General features: G+C 45.9%; 1 protein-coding gene across 4 annotated transcripts in view; it reads right to left on the bottom strand.

Annotated features, from left to right (window-relative positions):
* Positions 1-297: 297 nt before the first annotated feature.
* The window catches only part of GRIN2B (glutamate ionotropic receptor NMDA type subunit 2B), a 291,558-nt gene continuing 268,342 nt past the window's right edge, over positions 298-23,513 (bottom strand). For all 4 annotated transcript variants that reach the window (XM_038386872.2, XM_038386873.2, XM_038386874.2 and 1 more), the window contains 4 exons: positions 18,439-18,599; positions 16,080-16,267; positions 11,140-11,378; positions 298-8,228 (listed from right to left, as the gene is read on the bottom strand). In XM_038386872.2, coding sequence (XP_038242800.1) covers positions 6,330-8,228; positions 11,140-11,378; positions 16,080-16,267; positions 18,439-18,599 — 2,487 coding nt within the window. In that variant the 3' untranslated portion in view covers positions 298-6,329. The remainder of the gene's footprint in view (positions 8,229-11,139; positions 11,379-16,079; positions 16,268-18,438; positions 18,600-23,513) is intronic.

Raw genomic sequence — 23,513 nt, 5'->3', positions numbered from 1 at the left:
ATACTGCAGTCAAGGAAGCAGATGATATAAAAGTCACAAAATGAATACATTAAGTAAATAACTACCAGCAGAACATTAGGAAAGGTCACATTGTTCCTACTTTAAGAAGATGCATCTTGGGACAGAAAGAGTCACAAAGCATACTGCAGTGTACTGGCTCTTGTGTGTGCAGATGCACCATTGCCTCCTGCTAATGTCAGATCTGCTCACATGCATATTATTTTGTGTGTGTGTGTGTGTGTGTGTGTGTGTGTGTGTGTGTGTGTGTGTGTGTGTGTGTGTGTGTGTGTGTGTGTGTGTGTGTGTGTGTGTGTCCCTGTCCCTATGGGATGGAATGTCAGACTGGCTCAGGTGTTAATCAGCATTAGCTGTTTCAACTTTGAATGGTGGAAAACCTGGAAATACAGATTAAAAGCCCCATAACTACTAATGGCTAACGCAGATTCTTCTTTACCTCAGTGGGTAGAGAACTGTGCTCTTGGAGTTTAAGGTCATGAGGTCTGTTTCCCATGATACACAGTGATGGTTTCACTTTTCTATTTATTGGGCATTACTAATAAACCCAATTTTTTTCTGTGTCTGCATTCCTGTCTGTAACCACCAAAAAGTGTGAGAATTCACCCAAACGTTGTGGTTAAGAGAGGAAGTTGGGGATGCTGGAGAGATGGAGAGGGGACTCAAAGCCCATTAAAAAGTGATCTTGTTTTTCTGAGAGATGCCCCTGTTCGTCTGTGACTAGCCCTGATGAGTTCCAGACAGTCTGTGATGAAGATGACACAGTAATTTTGGGATTGCTGCTGAGCCAGTCATAATCTCAACCTTTCCTTGGGGGAGGGTTTCTTCTGTGTGAGTGAATGGGTGAGGTGGGGCTATATGGCTTGGAAGTCTATTTGGTTGCAAAGTGGAAATAAGCCCTTGTGGGGACATAGCTTGGGTCCCTCTAGTTACTTTCTTGATGTGCCCTGCAGCATCCAGCAGCATGGTAGGTGTGGTCCACTTGGACATACCAGGTTTGATCAGCAGCAGGGAAGCATTTATGACAGATGGCGGGGGGGAAGGCATGGCTTTGAGTCCTTCCCCATTTGCTGTTAGCAAGCCAGGAGCCTGACCATGCCATAAATTTGATGCACAAAACTCCCAGGGACTTCAATATGAGTCATGCATGTGCCAAAAATCATCTAATCAGGTCCTAGGCTTTTCCATGCCTCTAGCTTGGGTAGAGCAGGAAAGTTCATGTGTACATCCTTAGACCAACAGTGTGGATGGTCAGCACAAAGTTCCCTCATCAACACTGTCCCCACGCTTTCCCCTCTTCTGGCAACCAAATATATATGGGGAAATGTAAATCCCGCCCCCATGATTGCTTGACTGGAGTGAAGGGTGTGTGACAGGCCTCAGTCTGATCACTGGCCATGTTCTCAGGCTTGCTTACATCTATTAATAAATAATGGAGGTTGGAAGGTATGTCACATTTTATAGAAAGCTCTAAAGCAAAGACTTGCCTGCAAGATCCCTGAGGTACCATGTCAACCTGTCACCAGTATCACATCCTTACTCTCTCTTGCTAGTACCATCACTACGAGGAACAACCCTAGGGTAACAGGGACTCTATTCAGGATGGGTGTGGGCATCTCCTTGCTATTAGGAGGTCAACTTTTGTGTGCATGCTGGAGAGCTCTGAAGCAAAATGACCCATCCTGGCAACTACAACTTCACCATCAAACCCTATAATCTTTTAGGACATCATGGAAGAATCTTCCTCACTACATATATGGAGAATTAAAATAACTCCCTAAAGGAGTTTATACTAGAGAATTGCTGAGCAATTGGAAGCCACTTGGGGAGTCCAGTGCGAAAAATATGGGGGATATGTTTGCGTCAGAGATGGTGATACATTTGTTTGAGGTGGGTAGGGTGTACCACACTGTCTTGACTGACAGTGAGGGCTGACTGAAGCTTGTCTTTATATTTTTGGAATTGATGTGTTATGTTCTGATATCAGGATCATGGCGTGTTGTGTTATGCCAGGATATAGAATGTGATGGACTATTGTTATATCAGCATATATTATATTGTTTTAGAAAACCAGTATGAATACTCCAACAGGGCATCATGCAAAGCTCCACAGCTTGGAAAGTCTGACTGCCAGATACCCTGAAATTTGTATGGGATAGTCCTGATATTTTAGGGACATTTGCTCCCCTCCCATTCTCCTTCAGCGCCATACATACATGCTGGCACTGCTCCAGAAGAAGAGGGATGATGAGAACATTAGAACATCTCAAAGGGAACCATGCCTGGGGTTCAAATGAAGAAGAATGTGGCAAATACATGGTCGGAGTTGCCAGATTCTTTCAGGTAGACTGAAAACATACAGTACAGCTCATTGTAACATCCATGATACAATGACTTCTGCCCTTCAACCCGAACCTCACTATTTTAGTAGCCAGAGCCTTTGAGGTGTGAAATGATCCCATAAAACATCCCAGAAAATTTTATCTTTTACTAAGAGGAAGAAAAAGAGAGAGGGGGATGGAGGAAAGGGGAATGGAAAACATTTGTTGGGCTTTGGTATGAAAACCCCCGCTTTTTTGGAAGGTAATAAGCATCACATGGGCTCTGTTCTAGCCGAAAGAGCACCTGATGCTAACATTACCTGTGTGCGTCACTTGATTAATTACAATGGAATAACACTGAATCTAAAATCCTAAACTCACAACAGTGTTAATCACATCACTTTCTTTGCTGGATAATGATCTCCCCCAAACAACCCTCACCCCACCTCCTGCCCCAAACACTCTCACCCATGGAATTCAAGTAAAAATAAGCAACCAGAAAAGGCCATTTGCAGGAGAAAGGGTTAATTAGATGGACTAATGGTCTGACCCGATATGGCAGAAGGCAAGATACCAGACTTCTGTAGGTTGACCAATAGTCCAACCTGGTGCTGCCAGTCCTACATTTCCAGTTGTCCTCAGAGGAGGTATTCATGTGGCTCATGGCACGATTAATGTTTGCAAAGTGCTTTGAACATGAGCAGCGCTATACAGTGTAAATGCTAAATCTAATGATCATGGCAAACCATTATCTGGCAATCACTTGAACTAGGGATGGAACAAACTAGTTCTGAGAAATTGAGAACCATACCAAAACGTTGCCCAAAACACAAAATCTGAACCCTTTAGAGAGGTTTGAAATAGTCCTGTTGACTTCTTGTTGGTTTGTTTTCAGTTTAATTCCCTCCCAGCACCACCTTTGAGCTTCCTGGTTCCAGCTGCAAACAAGGTGAGGGGAAAGTACTGAAATAACAATCAGAGGCATGCCGTTCTTGCCAGCTGCCAAAAAACCCTTGGGAAGTGCCAGAAATCTTGCAAGCTTTCCCAGCGCCAAGATTTTTAAGCCAAAGCAGTATTGGAGAAGTCTCTATAGCATCGGGTGATGACCCAAACTGAACACCCAAATTGATGGCTCACCCCATCGCTGGCAAAACAGCGCAATGTCTTGAGGCCCAAATTCCACTGACAGATGCGGAACAGAGTTTATAATCAAATGGGGAAGATGGGGTACTTCCACCATGGCATGAAAACCCTGCTGGCAAGGATGGAGGTGACCATGCCAGCATCTTCAATTCATGAAGATAAAAGTAACAGGACTGAATCATAGAATCTCAGGGTTGGAAGGGATCTCAGGAGGTCATCTAGTCCGACCCCCTGTTCAAAGCAGGACCAATCCCAACTAAATGGTACTGGGGTGGGGGAGGGAACACAGTGCACATGATTTTCTCTTGCTCTCCCATTTGCACGGCCTCGACCTGCGTAAACCGCTTCCAAATACACAGCCTGAAAGTCATAGAAAACAAACAAAACAAAACCACCTCACCCCACCCTCCCTCCCACCCTGGTTGCCCCACGACCTGAATTTTCACGAGAAGAGAAACATCAATTTATACAAAATGCAATAGAAAAAAAATATTTACAAATGAAATGAATGCCTTCTTGGTGGCCACTGTCAGAGGGTTCTGACCAGTCGCCTCGTGTTCTGGATTGCAGATTGCTAGGTTAGTTCATTTGGCTTTTCTTTTAAAGGGAAGAGAGGGAAAGAATAAGCAGGTCCCTTCCCCTGATACCATGGGTGAAAATTCATAGACCCTTCAACTCCTTCCCCTATAATTTCCTCAGTGAAATCTAAACAAACCTCCCACCCTGCCCAACCTCTCCTCACACCATGAGACTTTTCAGCTCCCCAGCCCCAGCTTTAAAAAAACTGAGGTCTTCTGTTGGCTTAAAAAAGGAAAGATAGTAAGATAAAATCACCTGGGGTGCATTGAGGAGTGTGAGGGAGGGAGGGGTCTCAGCTCCAGGAAATGTTGCTTGAAAAAAATGGCAGCCTTCCTCTGTTTAGCGTCAATTCTATGTGCCACCCCAGTCAAATGTGGGATTTTTTTTAACCATCCCTTATGCGAATGAAGGTTGGCAGGACAATGGGACAGATCCATTTAAAAAGTCAGGGTCTGTACCACAAATTTCAGGATGAGAGGTGCTGACCAGGGGTTCCACCTCAGTTCCTCCTGTTAAAGAAGACAAATGAAAGGGGAGGTGGACATCTCACGCCCATCATCACTCCCTTTAGTTTAGTTTAATTTGCATCTAAAATGATACAATGGAAAGAAAACCACTTTTACCGATACCACGCGTGCTGGGAAAGCTGAGTACAGCGTTAGGCTATTCCAGCTTAGCACCTGTGCTAGTATTTCTCTCTCTCTCACACACACACACACTCTCTCTCTCTCTCTCTCTCCCTCCCCAACCTTCCACCTATAGTCTTCAGACCTCCTCATAGCTGCCGTGAGTGTTGTCATTTATTTATGTCATTCCCTCCTGCCCTCTGGAAGACAAGCCATGTGTTTCCACAGCACATTCAATAGCAAATGTAAGCCCATATTCAGCAAGTGCGTACATACGCGCTGCACGTAGGCATTTAAGCAGTCCCTGCTGCTGCCACGCTCACACGTTTTCCTCACACCTCCTTTTCCCTCACAGCCAGACTCAGAACACTGTACCACCATCAGGAGGGAGAGCCCTGTGCCATTTTGTGACATATTTCTCTCTGCCCGGCAGGGGGAGGGGAAGGAGGAGGGATCAGGTCCCTTCCTGACCTGCCCCTTTACTTTTACATTGGCCAAAACAAGGCTGACATCTCCTGAAGTGGCAGGATGACAGATCTCCACTTCTGTCTCTCCCATACGCTCACAATCTTTGCCTTTTCCCCAGCTTCTCAACCTTTGTCCTGCTGGGTTTGTTAGCTGAACACCCACTCCATTTGTGGTATTGTTTCATTTTCCAACAGACATTTCAAGTGTAGAATGATTGTGTATACCCACCTACAAGCCAACTCACCTTAAAAACTGCTCCAATGATTTAATTATGCCCAAAATTAACGAGTTAATTGCTAATGAACAAGCCAAGCCTCACCTCCCACCCCCAAGCTTCTCTCATTTTAGTGAACGCAAAGTCATCTCCCAGGCTTCCTGACCTCTGTGTTGCTTCCTCACCCCAGACCCAATAGCCTCCCCTACCTCTCCTGCTAGTCTGGCACAGATGTGCTGGCTGTGTTACCATAACGAAACCACCAGCCAGTCCTGCGTACAAATCACCCTTCCCGTCTCCAGAAAATGATTCCAAATTTCAGTGTAAATCTCTCAGTGTATATGCAAATACATATTTCAGCCCTAAACCCCCATAGTCTTCATGAAAAAAAATTAAAGAGAACCTCAATATAACCAGTATGTAAGTGCATCAAGTCAATCCCATGTTATGTTTCCTTCATTTTATCCATGTATTCAATATTTTTTTTTCTAAACAGTTTTAGGAAGAATTGCCAGATAGAGCATTTTCCTTTGTGTCCATTCCACCTCTTCTGCTCTCTCCTCCCGTCATGCATGCGCTTGCGTATCCCTTCACTGTTTGGAGTTAAAAAAAACCCGAAACAATACGGTCACAGTTCCTGCCCACACACCTTCCCCTGCCTCAGCCCAAACACACATCTTCTTCTCCACCTGGGACACCCTAAGCGAGGACACCCAATTCCTATGTCAACGGAAGTGTGATGACCAGGAATGGAGGAGGAAGGAGAGAGTAGGAAAATGGAAAGAGATAAAGGGGGTGGGGAAAGAAAGAGGTGGCACTTGTCACCAGTGCTTCCCTAGAGAGAACTCAGAACTCCAGTGTTCCACAATGAACCAAGAGAGTAGCAAATGGGCACCAGGTCTGACCCCATCCTGCCCTCCCACACTCCACATTCTCCGCTGCTCCCCACATGCTTCCCCTCACTTAGACATCAGACTCAATACTGGAGAGTTTCTCATAAACATGCCCATTGCTGGAGCCGTTGAAAGCCCTGGGGTTTTTGTTGTTAGGCACACAGGGGTTGGACTGGTTCCCTATACAGATGTCCTTCTGGAAACGGGCTGGCACAGCCCCGTGAAGGGCTGAGACCACTGGCTTGTTGGTAGTGACAATGGCTCGGAAGTCTGGCCTGGCTTTGGGCCCACCTGCCACCACAGGCTGCCTGAAGAAATAGGATTTGCTGCCATGGAGCAAGCATTGGTCATCCCCAAAAGTGGGGATGAAAGGGTTTTGCGTGACCCGGTCGGGGTAGAGTGACTTGCTGAGCATGTAGCTGCTGCTGCCGGGGTTGTTGTGGTGGTGGTGGCTGGTGGCGGGCACTGAGGACTTGTTGTTGGCAAAAGCGGTCTCGCTGGATGACACGTCAAACATGTGGGCGTAGGGGCTCCCCTCCAAAAAGCGGCCCTTGTCCTTCAGGCTCACGCTGCGGGGAGCCAGGGCTGACTCATCCTTCTGCAGGTCCACGAAGGTGTCATAGGAGTGCTGCCGGCGGAGCTTGTTGCGGTTCTTCTTCTGCACCTTGGAGGCAGAGTTAGATGGGCTCTGAGGATACTTGGAGGAGGTGGCGCTGGTCGTCACTGGCACCGGGGCAGATGGCTGGTCCAGCTCTTGGAGGGAGTTGTCCTCGCTGATGTCATAGAGGTTGCCTGCCTTCTTGCAGGCCTCACACCGGATGCAGGGCTGGCGGGTGGAGTTTTGCCCCACCACTGCTGGGGTATAATTGTGCAATTTAGAGGGGCAACTGCGGCAGAAATTAGCCCCTGGCCGGTCTTCCCAGTCTAGGTTGGTCAGGTTCTTCTCCCATGGTGCTGGCACTCCACTTACAACACCATGCTTGTGGTCATTGGCTCCTCCAAAGTCCGCTGACCCATGCTTGTGGTGGGCCCTGTTGGTGCAGGACCCTCCTCCCCCTACAGCATCGCGCTTGAACTCATCTCCCCGCTCTTTGTAGATATCCGTCAGGTCCACATGCTCCCAATGCGGTGAGTTCTCCTTGGTCCGGAACTGGTCCAGGTAGAAGTCCCGTAGCCCTTCCTTGTCCCTAAAATAGCGCTTGTGGTCTGGGGAGCGGGGTGGGCGCCTGCGGTAGGCCAGCTCGATCTCATCAAACTCCCGCCGCGATTTGGCTGAAGCTGGACGTTTCTTCAGGCTGTCCTTATACTGCTGTTTCCGCCGCTTGGCGGCATTGCCTTCGATGTTGCCATAGGTTACCGTATGGGTGGAAATGTCGGAGACATCTGAGCGGATCAAGTCGTCATGGCCTCCTCCGCCGCTGTAGCGATCATTCTTGAAGGAGAACTTGCCATAGAGGTCACCTAACTGACTGTGCTTGGAAGGTGGCAAACCAATGTCCAGTGACTTCTTAGCAAGGGACCTGGGCTGAGCGGAGAAGGGTGGGTTGTCACAGTCATACAGTCCATCGATGGAGCTGGCACTACCAATGCTGTGGGGCCGATGGTGATGGTGGTAGTGGTCCTGATACACATTGCTGTCCTTCAGTTGCAGGTTGCCAAAGGTCCGTTCTACTTCGCTAATGTAGTCGCTGAAGAGGTTCTCCTCGCAGGGCGGGTTGTTATAAGATTTGCAGTCAGAGTGGGTGAAGCTGCGGCGGTGCTCAGAGATATCATAGACTGAGGATTCGCGGCGGATGAAGTCCAGGGCACTCTGCGGTGAGCCATTGACACCTGACAGGTTGGCCATGTTCTTTGCTGTGCGGAGCAGGCGCAAGATGTTGGAATGGGTGTTGTTCATGGTGGCTGTGGGGGAGTTCATCGCTGACTGGTGCTCCTCAATGGCTACCCCATGGATGCAGCTGTAGATACCCTGAAATGAAATGGAGGAGGCAGAGGTGAGTGCTTCTGCAGGTGGGTAGAAAGGAGAAGACACAGGGCTGGGAGAACTGAGTCAGGGAAGCAGAGAAAACAGTTTGTTCTAGCATGGGACCCTAGAGTTTGCCAATCTTGCATCACTATGAAATGAGGTCAAATCTGCATGTATCAACACTGAGTATTCTTTCTCTCTGTATCCTGCCCCCCACCTTTCTGTTTTTCCCTTCCTCTCCATCTCTCTTCCTCTACTTTGCTCCCTCTCGTTTCCTCTCCCTCTCTTCTTTTCTCCCATTCACCTCCTTTCACCAGCAGAACAGCCTAGAGAGGAAGGACAGCCTTGTGTGAAGGTACTGAACAGGGACTCAAAAAATCTGGGTTCTGTTCCCAGCTGTAGCACAGACTGCCTGTGGGACCATAGGCAAGTCACTTAGCCTCTCTCTGGCTCCAGCTATCGAAGAGGAATAACAACACTTCCTTTGTCTGTGTTTTCTAGTTAGATTACAGTATGAGCTCTTTGGGGGCAGGGACTGTCTCTGACTAAGTGTCTGGACAGTGCCTAGCGCAATAGGGCTCTCATGTCAATTGGGACCTCTAGGGATTATCCTAGTATACATAAATAAATTAAATATTAAATGAGAATAATGATAGTTTCCATTTGGGAAGATGTTCATTTATTTGGGGTAGAAGGAATCAATACCTCACAAGATAGGGGTTCTCTTCAAAAGCCATTAACTCCAAGGACAAAACTATCTGCCCTGCAGTATATAAGCAAAGCTCTCTGATGTCAGTGGGAGTTATTTGAACCCAGCAGCTGGCACTTTGGATTCCAAGATGGGCATCAGCACCACAGATAATGTCTGTGAGAATAGCCGCCTCAGAATTGGGCAAACACTGAATTTCTACGTGGATGCAAGGAGTTCAGAATAGTCTTGTTTTGCCCTGAAATTCACTCTCAGACTTCATTGAATCAAGCTGGCCAGGGACTGGTTAAAAAGGAGAAAGCTTCTCTTGTCATCTACTTGGATACCTTAGTCATCATCACAGATTAGAAAAGGAAATGAGGAGAAAGAGCAGGACCGATGAATAGGTATTTTAGCTCTTTAGCGTTTAGCTGAGTATGGCACAACAGATATTTTTAATTACTTTCAAGTTAAATCTAACATTGATAACATAAAACAAAAGAACTGCCACACTGGGTCAGACCAAAGGTCCATCTAGCCCAGTATCCTGTCTTCCGACAGTGGCCAATGCCAGGTGCCTCAGAGGGAATGAACAGAACACGTAATCATCAGGTGGTCCATGCCCTGTCACCCATTCCCAGCTTCTGACAAACAGAGGCTAGGGACACCATCCTTGCCCATCTTGGCTAATAGCCATTGATGGACCTATCCTCCATGAATTTATCTAGTTCTTTTTTAAACCCTATTATAGTCTTGGCCTTCACTACATCCTCTAGCAAAGAGTTCCACAGGTTGACTGTATGTTGTGTGAAGAAATACTTCCTTTTGTTTGTTTTATACCTGCTGCCTATTCATTTCATTTGGTGACCCCTAGTTCAGGAATCAGATTGACATCCTTGGAAAGTGAAATCCTCAATTCAACTGCAAAACAGACAGCAGCAGTGCAAGATTTCTCCATGTTTCACCAACCGGTGTATCTCAGCCATGACACAGAAGGACCACTTTTGCGGGTGAGAGAGGTGTTCAGATTCCATGACTCATTCCTCATTTGCCTCCTTAGTGAGGCTACCAATCTGGGGTCCAATTAATGTCAAATGTGAAGTGAACACGGGTGTATTATAAAGTGGACTGACCACCAAGTCATTTCACATAGTGACATAGGTCACCCAACAACTAGCAGAAGGTTAATGACTTTCAGTCACCACCAACCAGGCCCAGATTTATACAGATAACCAAGAGATAAAAGGATCTGCATTCTGTTAATAATCTCCTGACACATCCAGTTCCCCCATCTGATCTCCAACCTGGGATAAGATTGGGACTGGTTATATAAGAAGGACTTTCTACCACTATTGCCCGTTCAACTGAGCCATCTAATTCCCCCAAACAGTGTAGCACTCTTCATACAACCATTTTATTGTCACAGGGATGGTGATATCAAAAACAGACCTATAACCTCACTGCAGAATGGAGCAGAAGGAGATGCCAGAAGCAGGAAGAAGAGGAAGAAAGTTCTAAATGCAGCACAAATATTATGTACAAGAGGAGAAGAAGGATCACACAGAAATGACTAGCTGGAGAAAATCGTTTAGAGATAAAGGAGACTCTTGAAAGGGGAATGTTTATGGTAGGTTTTGCACTGAGTGAGTGCTGAGGGCAAGTGGCTATCTTTTTTTCCAGGGGCTTGTGTGTTGGTCACAATATGAATTTAGGTTAGGGACCTCCTACTGCTCAAAACAATCACAAGAGAGTGCTGATTTCTCACAGAATTATCTGAATTGCTCCAACACTCAGGACAATTTAAGCTTGGTGTTCTAACTAAGACCAGAGGAGAATTGGTTGATAGAGAAAACTGCCACAACTTTTCCTCCAAGAATTCAGTGTCCTTTCAAACAATTTTGGAGGGATATAAAAGTTACATTAATTTTTCTATATAGTTTCCCATTTTCAAGACTGCTTCACCATTACCCAGTTCCAACAGAGAGCAGAAATTATGAAACACTGTGAGGAAAAGGCAGTTCTCCCAAGGAAAGTGGTGGCAACCCTTGTAACATTGAAAACCAGAGTGGTCAAAACGCTGAACAATATAGTGGAGGCAACAGCCTTTTGCTGGCTGTGTGTAAGAGGAATGGCCAAGAGAATCTAGTAGAACTATCCCATTTCTAATTTCTATGACTATGTGACTTCACCTCCACACTGTTCCTTCCATTTTCTGAAGACACTCACCCTGCTGATGGAGAAGACCATGCCGGGCTTGCCAGAGCAGACACCTATGAAGCAGTGGCGGAATTGCCAGTAGAAGAGATGCTCACAGATGAAGGTGATAAGGCTGAGGGCCATGGCTGCCCCCAGCATATAGAAGACACCTGCCATGTTATCTATGTCCAGCTGGCTGCTCATTACCTCATTCTTTTCATTGTGACAAATTCCAGTAAGCCACAGAGCTTCCAGCTCCTCCATCTCCCCTGGAAAGAGACAGACAGATAGAAGGAGATAAAGTTGAGTAAATCCCACATTGGCTGAGAGACTGGAGTAGAAGTGGACTGGGGTAGGAGAAGCTGACTGGATAGGTCTTTTCCAATGGCTCAGCCCTGTTTGCACACCAGCTGTCTGGTCATGGTGGAACTCTGTCCATATAACATTGTGACTAGCACTTTTGGTAGGATGCAGCATTTCAAAGCAGTAAAAAACCATTGCATCAGTCAGAGGAGAGGTAACAGGGCAACATTCTGCCATAACCAGACATTGGTGACAAAAAGCTGTATTTCAGGACACCCGCCATGCTACCAAAAGTCCTCTATATTGAGGAAGTTCCACACCAGTTCACTCACTGGGATATCAAGTTATAGCAAGGTTTTCTGGCAAGACATGGTTCAAATTTGCACATGGCACTTGGTTATGGACCTTTCAACCAGTGTTGAGCTGGAGCTGGTTCGCTGGAACCGGTTGTTAAATTTAGAAACCCTTTTAGAACCGGTTGTCAGGATAACCTTAGGCGCCGACTCTGTGGGGGCTCCGGGTCTGGAGAATCCACGGGGAAAATTTGGTGAGTGCAGAGCACCCACTGGCAACTCCTCGTCCGGCTCCAGCTCACCTCACCTCCGCTCCGCCTCCTCCCCTGAATGCGCCGCCCCACTCTGCTTCTCCGCCCCCGTCCTCCCTCCGGCTTCCCGTGAATCAGCTGTTCGCGCAGGAAGCCTGGAAGGGCTGAGAAGCAATCAGCGGCTTTGCGCTCAGGCCCAGGGAGATGGAGCGGAGTGAGCTGGGGCGGGGGGGAGCGAGGAGGGCCGCCCCAGCAGATAACCCGGGGGGCGCACAGGGGAACTGCTCCCTGCCCCAGCTCACCTCCACATCCCTGGGCCTGAGCGCAAAGCTGCCGCTTGCTTCTCAGCCCTCCCAGGCTTCCCGCGTGAACAGCTGATTCACGGGAAACCTGGGGGGGGGTGCGCAGAGAAGCAGAGCAGGGCGGCACGTTCAGGGGAGGAGGCGGAGTAGAGGTGAGGTGAGGTGAGCTGGGGCCGGGCGCGGGCGGGGAGCTGCTGGTGGGTGCTCTGCACCCTGGAGCACCAGAGAAGCCCTGGAGCACCCAGGAAGTCGGTGCCTAAGGCGCCACTTTTGATGTGATCGGTGGGGGGAGCAGCTGCTCCCCCTGCTCCCTCCCAGTTACGCTCCCCTGCCCCTAGGAGCCAAAGGGACCTGCCGAATGCTTCCTGGTAGCCGCCCCGGGTAAGCACCGCCGGGACTCCCCACCTTGCCCCCTGGCAAGTCCCTGTGGCTCCTAAGGGCGGGGCGCAGTGGAAACCCACTATGGTGGCTCACTAGACCCTCCTGCCTGGTTCTGGGGGCAGTCAGGGGACAGGGGAGAGGGGTGGATGGGGCAGGGGTCCGGGGGGGGGTGGGCTCAAGGAATGCGGGAGGTTGGATGGGGCAGGAGTCCTGGGGGGCGGGGGTGGGCCACAAGCCCCTTGTGGGGTGAGGAGGGAACCAGATGTTAAGATTTTGGCAGCTCATTATTGCTTTCAACTCCCAGCACTGCACATACCAGGGGCTAGATGAACCAGATCACTTGATGGTTGATGGGGGAAGTTTTGACTGGTTGGATGAGCTGAGCCAGTTTCTCATTGACTGGGTGAACAAGGCCAGTTGCCAGCTCTGCAATATTTCCTGTCACCAGGCCAGTAGGGTATATAGCAGATTAATAAACTACATTCCTTTAAGAGGTTTACTTATTCTATAACTTTTGACATAGCATTTATTTAACGTTAGGAAGATTAAGTTTTTTATTTTCTGTGAATTTTGAGAGATAACTTCAAGTGTTTATTTCCAAACACTTTCCTGAAACTTTTATCAGTTTACATTTTTGCACTAGCAGGAAATAAAGCCTGAGATATCAAATGCAAATACTTAAACATTTACTTATAGGAAAAGTAACGATTCTTAACAGATTCAGAAATGAAATTATAATATATACGACTTATAACCTTTTCATAATATTATGTTTTTGTTAACTGGCTGTAAAGCAGGATTGAAAGTAAAAGATGACACCAATTATCTCCAAGTGCAGTAATACATGGTTTTTAACTTTCCCTTTCAGTAAATTTCAATGAAATGGGGGAAAAAATTATGTTTTTGGGTAGGAGAGAGAAAACAGTTACTACTAGCACAGGTCAACAAATGAGCCAAAATGTTTATGAAAATCTTTTAGGCTGAAATTCAAAAAGTTGATGACATTTTTCATTGAAATTTTTTATTTTAAAATTTTTCAATCATCTCTATAGCTGGTCAAAAATAGACTGACATTTTCACAAAAATGTTTTCAGTGTTTTTGATTTATTTTTTCCAATTTTGTCAAAATTTCAAATGTCTAACTAGCATAAATTATTGCCAATTTATGCCAAGTAACAATAAATATTTCCTGTCTTAGATTTATCGCACACACAACCCTGGTACAGGATTTTCAGGATCTATAAAGAGATTCAAAAACAGAGAGATACTCTGTCTTGGGAATGCTTTTTATGCTTGTGGGGAAGATGGGAGTTGATATATGCCATCATGTACCAGCAATGCCCCTCTGCCATGTACATTGGCCAAACTGGACAGTCTCTACGTAAAAGAATGAATGGACACAAATCAGACGTCAAGAATTATAACATTCAAAAACCAGTTGGAGAACACTTCAATCTCTCTGGTCACTCGATTACAGACCTAAGAGTGGCTATCCTTCATCAAAAAAAGCTTCAAAAACAGACTCCAAGGAGAGACTGCTGAATTGGAATTAATTTGCAAACTGGATACAATTAACTTAGGCTTGAATAGAGACTGGGAATGGATGAGTCATTACACAAAGTAAAACTATTTCCCCATGTTATTTCTCCCCCCCCACCCCACCCCCCACTGTTCCTCAGATATTCTTGTTAACTGCTGGAAATAGCCTACCTTGCTTGTCACCATGAAAGGTTTTCCTCCTTCCCCCCCCCCCCCCCCCGCTGCTGGTGATGGCTTATCTTAAGTGATCACTCTCCTTACAGTGTGTATGATAAACCCATTGTTTCATGTTCTCTGTGTGTGTATATAAATCTCCCCTCTGTTTTTTCCACCAAATGCATCCGATGAAGTGAGCTGTAGCTCACGAAAGCTTATGCTCTAATAAATTTGTTAGTCTCTAAGGTGCCACGGGTACTCCTTTTCTCTTCACACTTTTCAGGATCAGATAAAGACAGCGAGAAATTCCCCACATTTATATGATGTCATATTGCAGTGTGAGGTATTATGGGATTTTTATGCCTTCCTCTGAAATATTCAGTATTAACCACTATTGGAGAAAGAATACTCTACCACAATGATGTGCAAACTTTTCCAGTCACGCCATTCCCCCGCACCAATTAATGGAATCTGTCTGCACCTCACCTCCATTACTTCACAGCCAAGACTTCCTCAGCAGCAGGCCTCTTCTGCCTTGCAGGCAGGCTGCACCCCTAAGGCAGGACCAACACCTGCTCCTCTGCCCCTCAGGTTTTCAGTGTGGGACAAGGCACGTAGATAGTCTCTGGGGGTGGAGCTAGCACTGGGCGTGGAGGCTGCCAGGAGTGGAAACCAATGCAGCACACTGACCCACAGGCTGGGTGGCCCACCGAGGTGAGTCAGAGGATGGAGATGACACTCCCTCCCCAGCCCCTGTGGGGGCTGGCCCACGCCCCACCATGCAGGGCTAGCACAAGTCGCCTGGTTTTGCCGTTCAGCCCCCTGAATGTTCCTCCACACACCCCCTGGGGGGGGGGCGTGCCCCACAATTTGCGAACCACTGCACTACCAGACTGATGGCCCACTGTTCTGTTAACCTACATCAATTCTTGTGTTCTTTTTGTATTTATTATACCAAGCTTTTTTTTCCCGATTTTAGACTTCCTATTCATTTACAAAATAAGATCAACATTTTTAATTTTCTAAAAAGAATATCCAGAAAGGAGTGAGGTGAAAGAGAGAAAAAGCAGAAGAGTCTAACAAAAAAGAAGCTCCAATCCCACCAACAAGCCACCATATCTTTAAAGTGGCAGTATTTTATTCACTAAGGATTGGGGCAAAGCAGCTTGTATACAGTAAACACTGATCAGATCTTTCACTACAAAATTTATCCCTGAATCCCCAACTTGCTTATTTATTTATTTTTAGGTTTAAGAAAGTTTTGTATTCTCTTTTCTCCTGGCATGTTTAATTATTGATCACATGGGTGTTGCACAACTTGGTGACATCTGGAAAACACAGGCATCCCGGAAATAACTACTGAAAGCTCCATTCTCACTTGGATTTCTGATTATGGCTAAAATCAAGAACTACCAAAAATCTGACAAGGAAAAGCCTGTTCTCACATGATTTCCAGAGTGAAGACGTTCAGATAAACTTCAAATACACATCTGAACTTTTGGGGGCTTAAATCTCATTAAACCTTTGGAACTTGTGATATTACCCCTGAAGATGTTATTAACTTGCATAAAGCATACCCAACTGTGTGTGTCTAGCCCCATCCCTCTCCCAACACACTTTTTCACTACTCTTGCACCATTTACCAAGTCTAAGATGTTAGGGTCAGGGAGGGAACCCCATTTCCATACAGCCAGGATCTGGAAATTTGAGAGGAAGCCCCGTACCTCTTTGCACAGACCACTTACCATCACCAAAAAGCTGTAGAATGGCAAGATCTACCTGACGCTTCCAACCCGAGTCCTTTTGGATGGCAATGCCATAGCCAGTAGAGGCAAAAACCTTCCCACTACCAATTGTTACCAGCTTGCACCCTTCGTCTCTGCCAGCCATGTAGTTTAGCACTGCTGCATCATAAATGAATGCATCCAATTTCCTGCCGGGGTGCAAGAAAAAGGGAGAATACATTAAAGAAAAGATTCTGTGTGAGTTCAAAGCATTGCACATAACTGAAAGGAACTGCAGATATCAAGAACAGTGGCCTTAACTAAGTAAGGATGGGAGGAACCCATCCAGATGGAATACTGTAAATTGCCTCCTGAACCTTCAACAGGAACTGAAATCTGAGACGAGAATCTTTTTTGAATTTGAGTTAGATTAGATAAGGACTCATCTCTCTCTCCCTGATATCCAGCATGGTCTCCAGAGAGGCAGTGTGAAGGAACGTTAGAACAGAAGTCTATTACAGGGTCAAGGCTGAATGAAGAGGAAGCTGAAGGGAGGTCTATGTTCAAAATAATATCTTGAATTTAAATAGTGCCTTTCACCCCAAAGGATCCTGAAGTACTTTATTGAATACATAAATACCACACAACAAATTAGGACTTGAAGTAAGGAAGAAAGCCATTTCCACTGATGATGTGATTTAGCTAAGCAGAATGTAATTATTCAGATTATATTTGGTCAGAACCCTGAATTTAACTCCTATGTTACTGTGAAAAATCCAATAGGATCTTTAACTGTGACAAGTGGTTAGGACAGCAGTCTTACATCTCACCATGAAGACAGTAGCTTTAGCGTTACAGTGCCTTGCTAGCAGAACACGGTGAAAAACGAGTTCAGTACAGACTCAGAGGAATCACCAACACTGACGCTATATAATTACATGCTAGGGTGGATACACTCGAGAGTTGGCAGGTAGTAGAGCAGTCTGTTGGGAGCCCCTCTCTACATCCCAGTAAAATAATCTTTTTTTTTTTTTTGTCAGGTACAAGGGGGAGCAACTAGGGAAAATACCTGAACAGGAATTTGGATCTTCCAAATAATCAGATTGCTGAGGAGTAAATCCTACCACTAAATATGAACTGAACCACTTTTTACAGAGGACAAAAGACCTTCCATTTCCCACATACACTCACAGCCACCTCATCATTCTAATCCACTGTAAGTAGATTTCCAGGATGGCCAGTATCCCAGTACATGTGCCTATCTAGAGTGAAGTCTGTCTCAGGGCATTTATGTGTCAGGGATGACATCTCTTCTGAATGGAGTACATTTCTAGGATGACATCTATCTCAGGGCATATATATTTCCTGGATGATGCCTATCCTGACATGTATATTTCCAGGATGGCATCCAGAAACAGTATAGTCATTTGTAATGGGCTACGCTCCCCTGAGCCTAGCAAATAGGTTAGAAATGTTCAGTCAATCTAAAAATTAAATTGGCGGAACATCCCTTAGTGCTTCAGAATAAACCTTATCAGAGGGTGCAGGGCCTTGCAAGCCAGAATGAGGCTCAAGGATCTTTTTTACACCGGGTGGGGCCCTGAAAACTAGAGGGAAGTTTAGCAAGGGGGGGGGCTTTATTCATACAGAGACATGTAAACTAGATATGGCTTCTACCTAGCTCTTGGAGGGGAGCATAGTGACTGGTAGACCTAAACAAGTTGTTCAGAGCACATATTTTTTCCAGTGAATGCTTCCCTCTCTGTTTTCCAAAAATTATCTATGAAGAGACTCTGATTTTCACAGATCTGTTCAGGATTAAAAAATTTTGACAGGCACTTTATACAAAGATTTTCTACCCTATGGGTCATTCGCAAACTATGTGCTTCGACTATATGCCTTCCACTATACAATATTCATTACTGCCATACCGGCGTGTGACTTATCAATCAAGTCACATGGTATTGCTTCTGCTCCCTGGTTGACTCCATCTTTTATAAAACAGAGGAGGGATATCAAAGAAATTTCAAGATGATTGTACAAACACTTCTGGAGCAAACTTTGGCCACACCCTGCAAGCTACTCTGCATAAGGCTCTGCTTGCATGGAGCAGCTTGAGGCTCTGGGTACTAACGAGTATTCACAAGATTTTCTCCTTCCGCAAATATTCTTACAAACAAACAAAAATCACTTGTACAAATGTTAGAGGAAAACTGACAAAAACAGTTGCAAATAGCATCAAGGCCAAATCACTCTGGCAGCTGTCATGGTGGATGTCACCTTTGCAATAAATCATGGAGAATGATCCTCAAAGCCCCAGACACACAGGAAAAGAAGCCAAACTCATGGTATGGACAAGTTTGGAAGGAGAAGGCCTCACCCAGTCTTCAGCGAGAATAGGGCATCGTCCACCCCCCTCTGATTGAACTTCACCATGTAGCTATGCATTTCAGGGTAGTTGTTGCGAATGTTCCTCTCTGTGCTGCCATTGGGAACCGTCCCAAAGCGGAAAGGGGGTGAGAAGTCGTTAGGTTTCTGGAACTAGAAAGGCACAGAAAGAAAATTCCTCACTCTTTCAGCAATAAGCAGTAGTTTGCATGAAAGAACCCACTTTACTGAGATAGAAAATATCTGTAGTGACGCCAAAATTAGCCCCAATCTTCTTTTAAAGTTGAGTGGATATTTTTTTAAAAGAAATTAAATACTCCCCTACTTCCAAACATAACAGTGTCTGGCAGGTGCCAGGAAGCAAAACTTATCCATCTAGTTTCACTTTCCAACCTGAAAGAAGTGCAAAAAATAACCAACCATCATAAAGGAAAAAGGTAAGTTAGATTTTTTTAAATCCTTTATTTAAAAAAAACCCAAAAACCCTAGTGCATGGATTAGGAACAAAGGTCAGAAAGGATTTTCATTAAATACAATATATCATTTTTAACCTGACTGTATCACTTAATTTCCAAAAATATATATATTCTTCAACTTCTGTGCTTCCTGGGGCAGGAAGAATTACAATAATAGTGAGGAAAGGCTCTTCTCACAACATTTCCACCTCCAGCTTGGCAAACTATGAGTTTGCTTTCTGCTTTTGGGCATGTCTCCTGATTCAACAGCCCACTTCTGCTGAAGGTATGCTCCTCACTAACAACAACTGATGGCTAAGACAGGGATGGTGGAAGTAAACCTCCAAACCTCTTACTGCTTCCAAGAAATACACTCACCGTAAAACTCCCCCATGACTGCAAGGCAATAAGACTTTATATGCCACTTGCTTAACTCAAGTCACAATCAATCCTCTCTGGAGTTTTATGAGCAGTAAAATTTATCACTGCCAATTATCAAGACTCCTTAAAATCCATACAAAAGGGAGACAGGAAGAAGCACAGAAAATTGCAAGCGAGGAACCTAATAAAAGTAGTAAAGAAAAAATAAATCATGCATTGATTAGTCAAGTCAATGGAAAATTCCTTCTTTGGTGCTGCAGAAAGGTATTTTGCATGGCACTCCCCGTTTAGTACCATCTTTTGATCGTCCATTGTGGGGGTCATGAGAGGCAAGTTCAGATCTTGGTGTAATGACCAAACCTTACCAGATATTGTTGAGATAACAGTCTAGCTGGTGTGTGAGTATACATGTGTCTGTGTCCCACTGCCTTCTACCTCATGGAATATGTCAGATACAGGATGTGTGTGCAACACTGCACTCTTCTGCACAGAATACATTCTATACACTGGCTGTGCTAGCAGAACTTTTCTTTTAGGTTGCAACCGGCCAGCATTTGTGTTTGTGTGCACCTGCATGTGCCATTCCCCTTAGTGGAAGGAATACATCACACCTATTTATACATATGCATCAGACCCCTCTGCTGTCTAAGCTAGGGAATCTTTTCCCTTTAATTATGATGAGATGGACTGGCTGCTGTGTGTGCGAGAGAGAGAGAAAGATAATGAATGCATCCACCATTGCTCCTCAGCGGATGGGAAATGTCAGATATGGTTCCCAAAACACAGGCTGACACTTAAGAAAAATGAATCTCAGAACCTGGAGTCCCTCCCAATGGGAGTAGACAAACTTGGAGTGATCAAAACTTGTAATAAGAGCAAACCTTGGTAGGAAAAAAATCACTGCAGTATGTTCAAGTTATTATTATTAAACCTCATCTTGGTTACAGTGGTGACCCGGTGCCAAACAAGCATGGGGCTCCATTGTGTTAAGTGCTATACAAACACTGAGTAGCAGACAGTCCCTGTCCCAAAGAACTTACCATTTAAATAGACCAGACAGACACCGTGTAGGGGAGAAGGGATCTAGCACACACAAGCTGAGAGAACAGTGTCATGGCAGCAGACAGGCTAGTGCCATCATTTATTTTTGTGGGGTGGAGTTAGTTAAGAGAGGATCAGCTAAATGAAAGGAGAAGAGAGGGGGAGGGGATATTGAAGGGAAGGGGGTGATGGTGGACAGGGCAAGGGAGAAAAAGGGCAGGTATGGAGTGAAGAAGCTGGGAGGGAGAGGGAACGGGTTGGAGCAAACAGCCAATCAAAACAGGGCAGAGAAAGTCCAGTCAAAACTGTAGCGAGTTCTCCAAATGTCTGAAAGTCCCTGGTCTGGCTGCTTCCACGGCTGTTGCTCCTATCAGCTGGAGTCTGGTTGGTTCCTCTCTGCAGTTTTCCCACAAGGCCACATACCAAGAGGGAAGGGAGTCACCACCTGGGTCTTAGGGCCCGCCTAGAATGTGTGTGTGTGGGGGGGCATCTCCCTTGCACAGTTTTGTGTGCAGGGGGAGGAGTACTGGGGGAAGGGGTAGCTCTGGCGGGGTCCCATTTTACCCACTCCCCAAAATGCAGCAATCCTTGCCTGGGCTGTTTCCGCAGCTGCTCCTACCAGCTGGAGTTAAAAGGAATACAGTCACATTTCATTACCATATAAAGTGGTGTAGAATAAAAACATGATCCCTGAGCCACCTAGTGCTCCCCACCACTGATCAGGGACCAGATTAAGACCAGCCACCATACCTCATTCTCAGTCTCCTAAGCCAAAAATGCTCCTTTCCCTACAAATGAAAAAGATTGGCCCTAGAAACTATAGTTAGTAAGAATGGCTGTTATGAAATCTATGCCCAGGTATTTTCACTACCATCCCTTTAAAAAGAACAACAAACCCATTCTCATTGTTCAATGGAAGGCAAATATGCAGATGCCACCACCACCACTATGCACACTGCAGCCCTGTGAAGAGTGAGATTAGAAATTATATGCAAGGATCCATAACAGTACCCAGACCCAGAGATCCCTGGCTCTAAAGCTTGACAGGAACACACATAAATATTCATCCCTAGACTCCTGGCTTTATGTTCATAACACTGACAAAAACTGATGCCCAGCTGCCACTCAACAGTCCATGGGCCCCAAGAGAGAAGGAAGAGGCTGGAGAAAGGAGAAAATGCCTTACCCTCCGAGAAATGATCATATAATTTCATTTTTCAAGGGAAGATTGCCCTGAAAGAACCCCATTTCTGTCCTTTTCACCAGGGATTGGAGAACACCCTGGCTCACTATGGGAGTGCAATATCCACTGTGCTTTAAGTTTGAAAGAGCCTGGAACAGCAGGATCAAGCAGAGCACTTCTGCTTGCTTCTAGTGCTCCCAAAATACAACAATTAGTGAAAGAGCAGGATGACCACTTACTCCCCCAGAAAATGCCAGCACTGCATATTGGGGGAAGGAATGTGCCTCCTGCTAGTCCATCAAAGATGCAGAACTGGGGATCTAGTCTGTCAGCCTTCACTGGGAGAGCCAAAAGAGGGAGGCAGGATGCCAGCTGCTGCTATAGTTTTTAACAAGGGGAGCAGGCTTCCTAGCTGCCACTGAAAGAACTAAAGGCGGGCAGTAGGCCTCCCTCCCCAGCTGACCAGAAGATGCTAACCCAGGGAAGGCAAAGCAGGCTGCTGGGCCTCCCCAGGAAAAGACAAGAAAGGATGGGTACTGGCTGAGGCTTGCTGGAGGAGCATTATGTGGAGAGGGTCACTGCTGGAGGGGGCGGGAGAGAGGACGCACATTAGATACGTTTTCAGAAATTAAATGTGGATGCTTGTGTAAAGCATCAGGATCTAAATCCCACATCCCTAAGCTGCTCCCTCTTCACATATTTTAAATACCCCTTCTACAAACACCCAGTGGCATAGCTACTCTGTCAGGGCTCCCAGGCACCCACAAACAACATCCATATATGGGCTACAGAGTGACAGTAACTCATCTCCCTTCCTTACAGGGAAGGGGATGAGGGACAGGTGAAGTAACAACACAAGTGGAGAACCAATTTCCATATGTGGTGAGCTACAGGGGAGCGGACAAAGGGAATGCTCGTATGGAGTGTGTGTGTGTGTGGTGGAGGTGTCGGGGTAGGCATTGTATTGGTCTATCTGGATAGAGTAGCGTATGAGTGCTTTTGTCCAAAAGTGTTTCACTGTGGTTCTGGCTGAATCTGTGTGTGCATTTCTGTGGCAATGTACATTAGAAGCCGAATAGCCATTCCACATTCATATTCCTCTTCCTCCCATTGAAAGTGAGAAGTAGTAAATCAAAACCTTGCCGTGACTTCGGGAAGGCATGATGCCCTCAGGGACTGAGATCTTATCAGTGCTCAGGGAGGTTAAACAAACACTATGCCCAGGGCTGGCAGTCAACCACAGCTGAGAGTCTCACTTCCTGCTCCCCCCACACTCCTCCATGAAAGCTTTCAGCAGCAGTGCGTTAAGCAACGTGTCTGGCAGTGGAATCTTATTAGCAATTTGGAGCCATTCCACACAGAAGGCTAGGCTATGCTGTTTTCAGCTGTTTGGATATCAGTTTGCATAATGAAACAGGTGATAGTTTCCCTCCCATTCAGACAGCTGGAATTGCCAGGGATAAGGGGGAAAGAGGGTAGCTAATTGGCCACAATTAACTTGAGATTAAAATATACATATATTGTCCATCCCAAATGGTTCCCAGAGAAAAGTGCATCTGCACATGGTTGTCTGTATGTTACAGGCATTGTCGACACCAGAAATAGCTAAACTGGCAAACACCCCTTATGGAGAGGCAGCGCAAACCTGCTGTTGCTGGTACAGCTTAAATTTGTTCCCTGAATTGAATAAACTATGCCAACAAAAAGACCTTTTTTTGCTGCTGAAAGTGCATCTACTCTAGAGATTTTGCCAGGATAGCTATGTCAGTCAGAGGTGGTAAAAAAAAACACACCCACGACCAACCTCACTACGCCAACAAAACATTGAAGTGTACACCAGGCCACAGTGTGTCCAATGCCATGTGATGTATGTGGGGATCTGTTATGGCATCTGTGAGAGAGACTGAGGCAAGGCATGTGTGTATGCGTGACACAGAACAAAAGACAGTGTGAGATGCTGTGTGTGTGCGGCATGTGATGTGTATGTGCATGAACCTGTGCTCGGGT

This window comes from Dermochelys coriacea, chromosome 1, assembly GCF_009764565.3.
Source record: "Dermochelys coriacea isolate rDerCor1 chromosome 1, rDerCor1.pri.v4, whole genome shotgun sequence".
NCBI lineage: Eukaryota > Metazoa > Chordata > Testudines > Dermochelyidae > Dermochelys > Dermochelys coriacea.
This window is presented reverse-complemented; position numbering and strand designations above follow the sequence as displayed.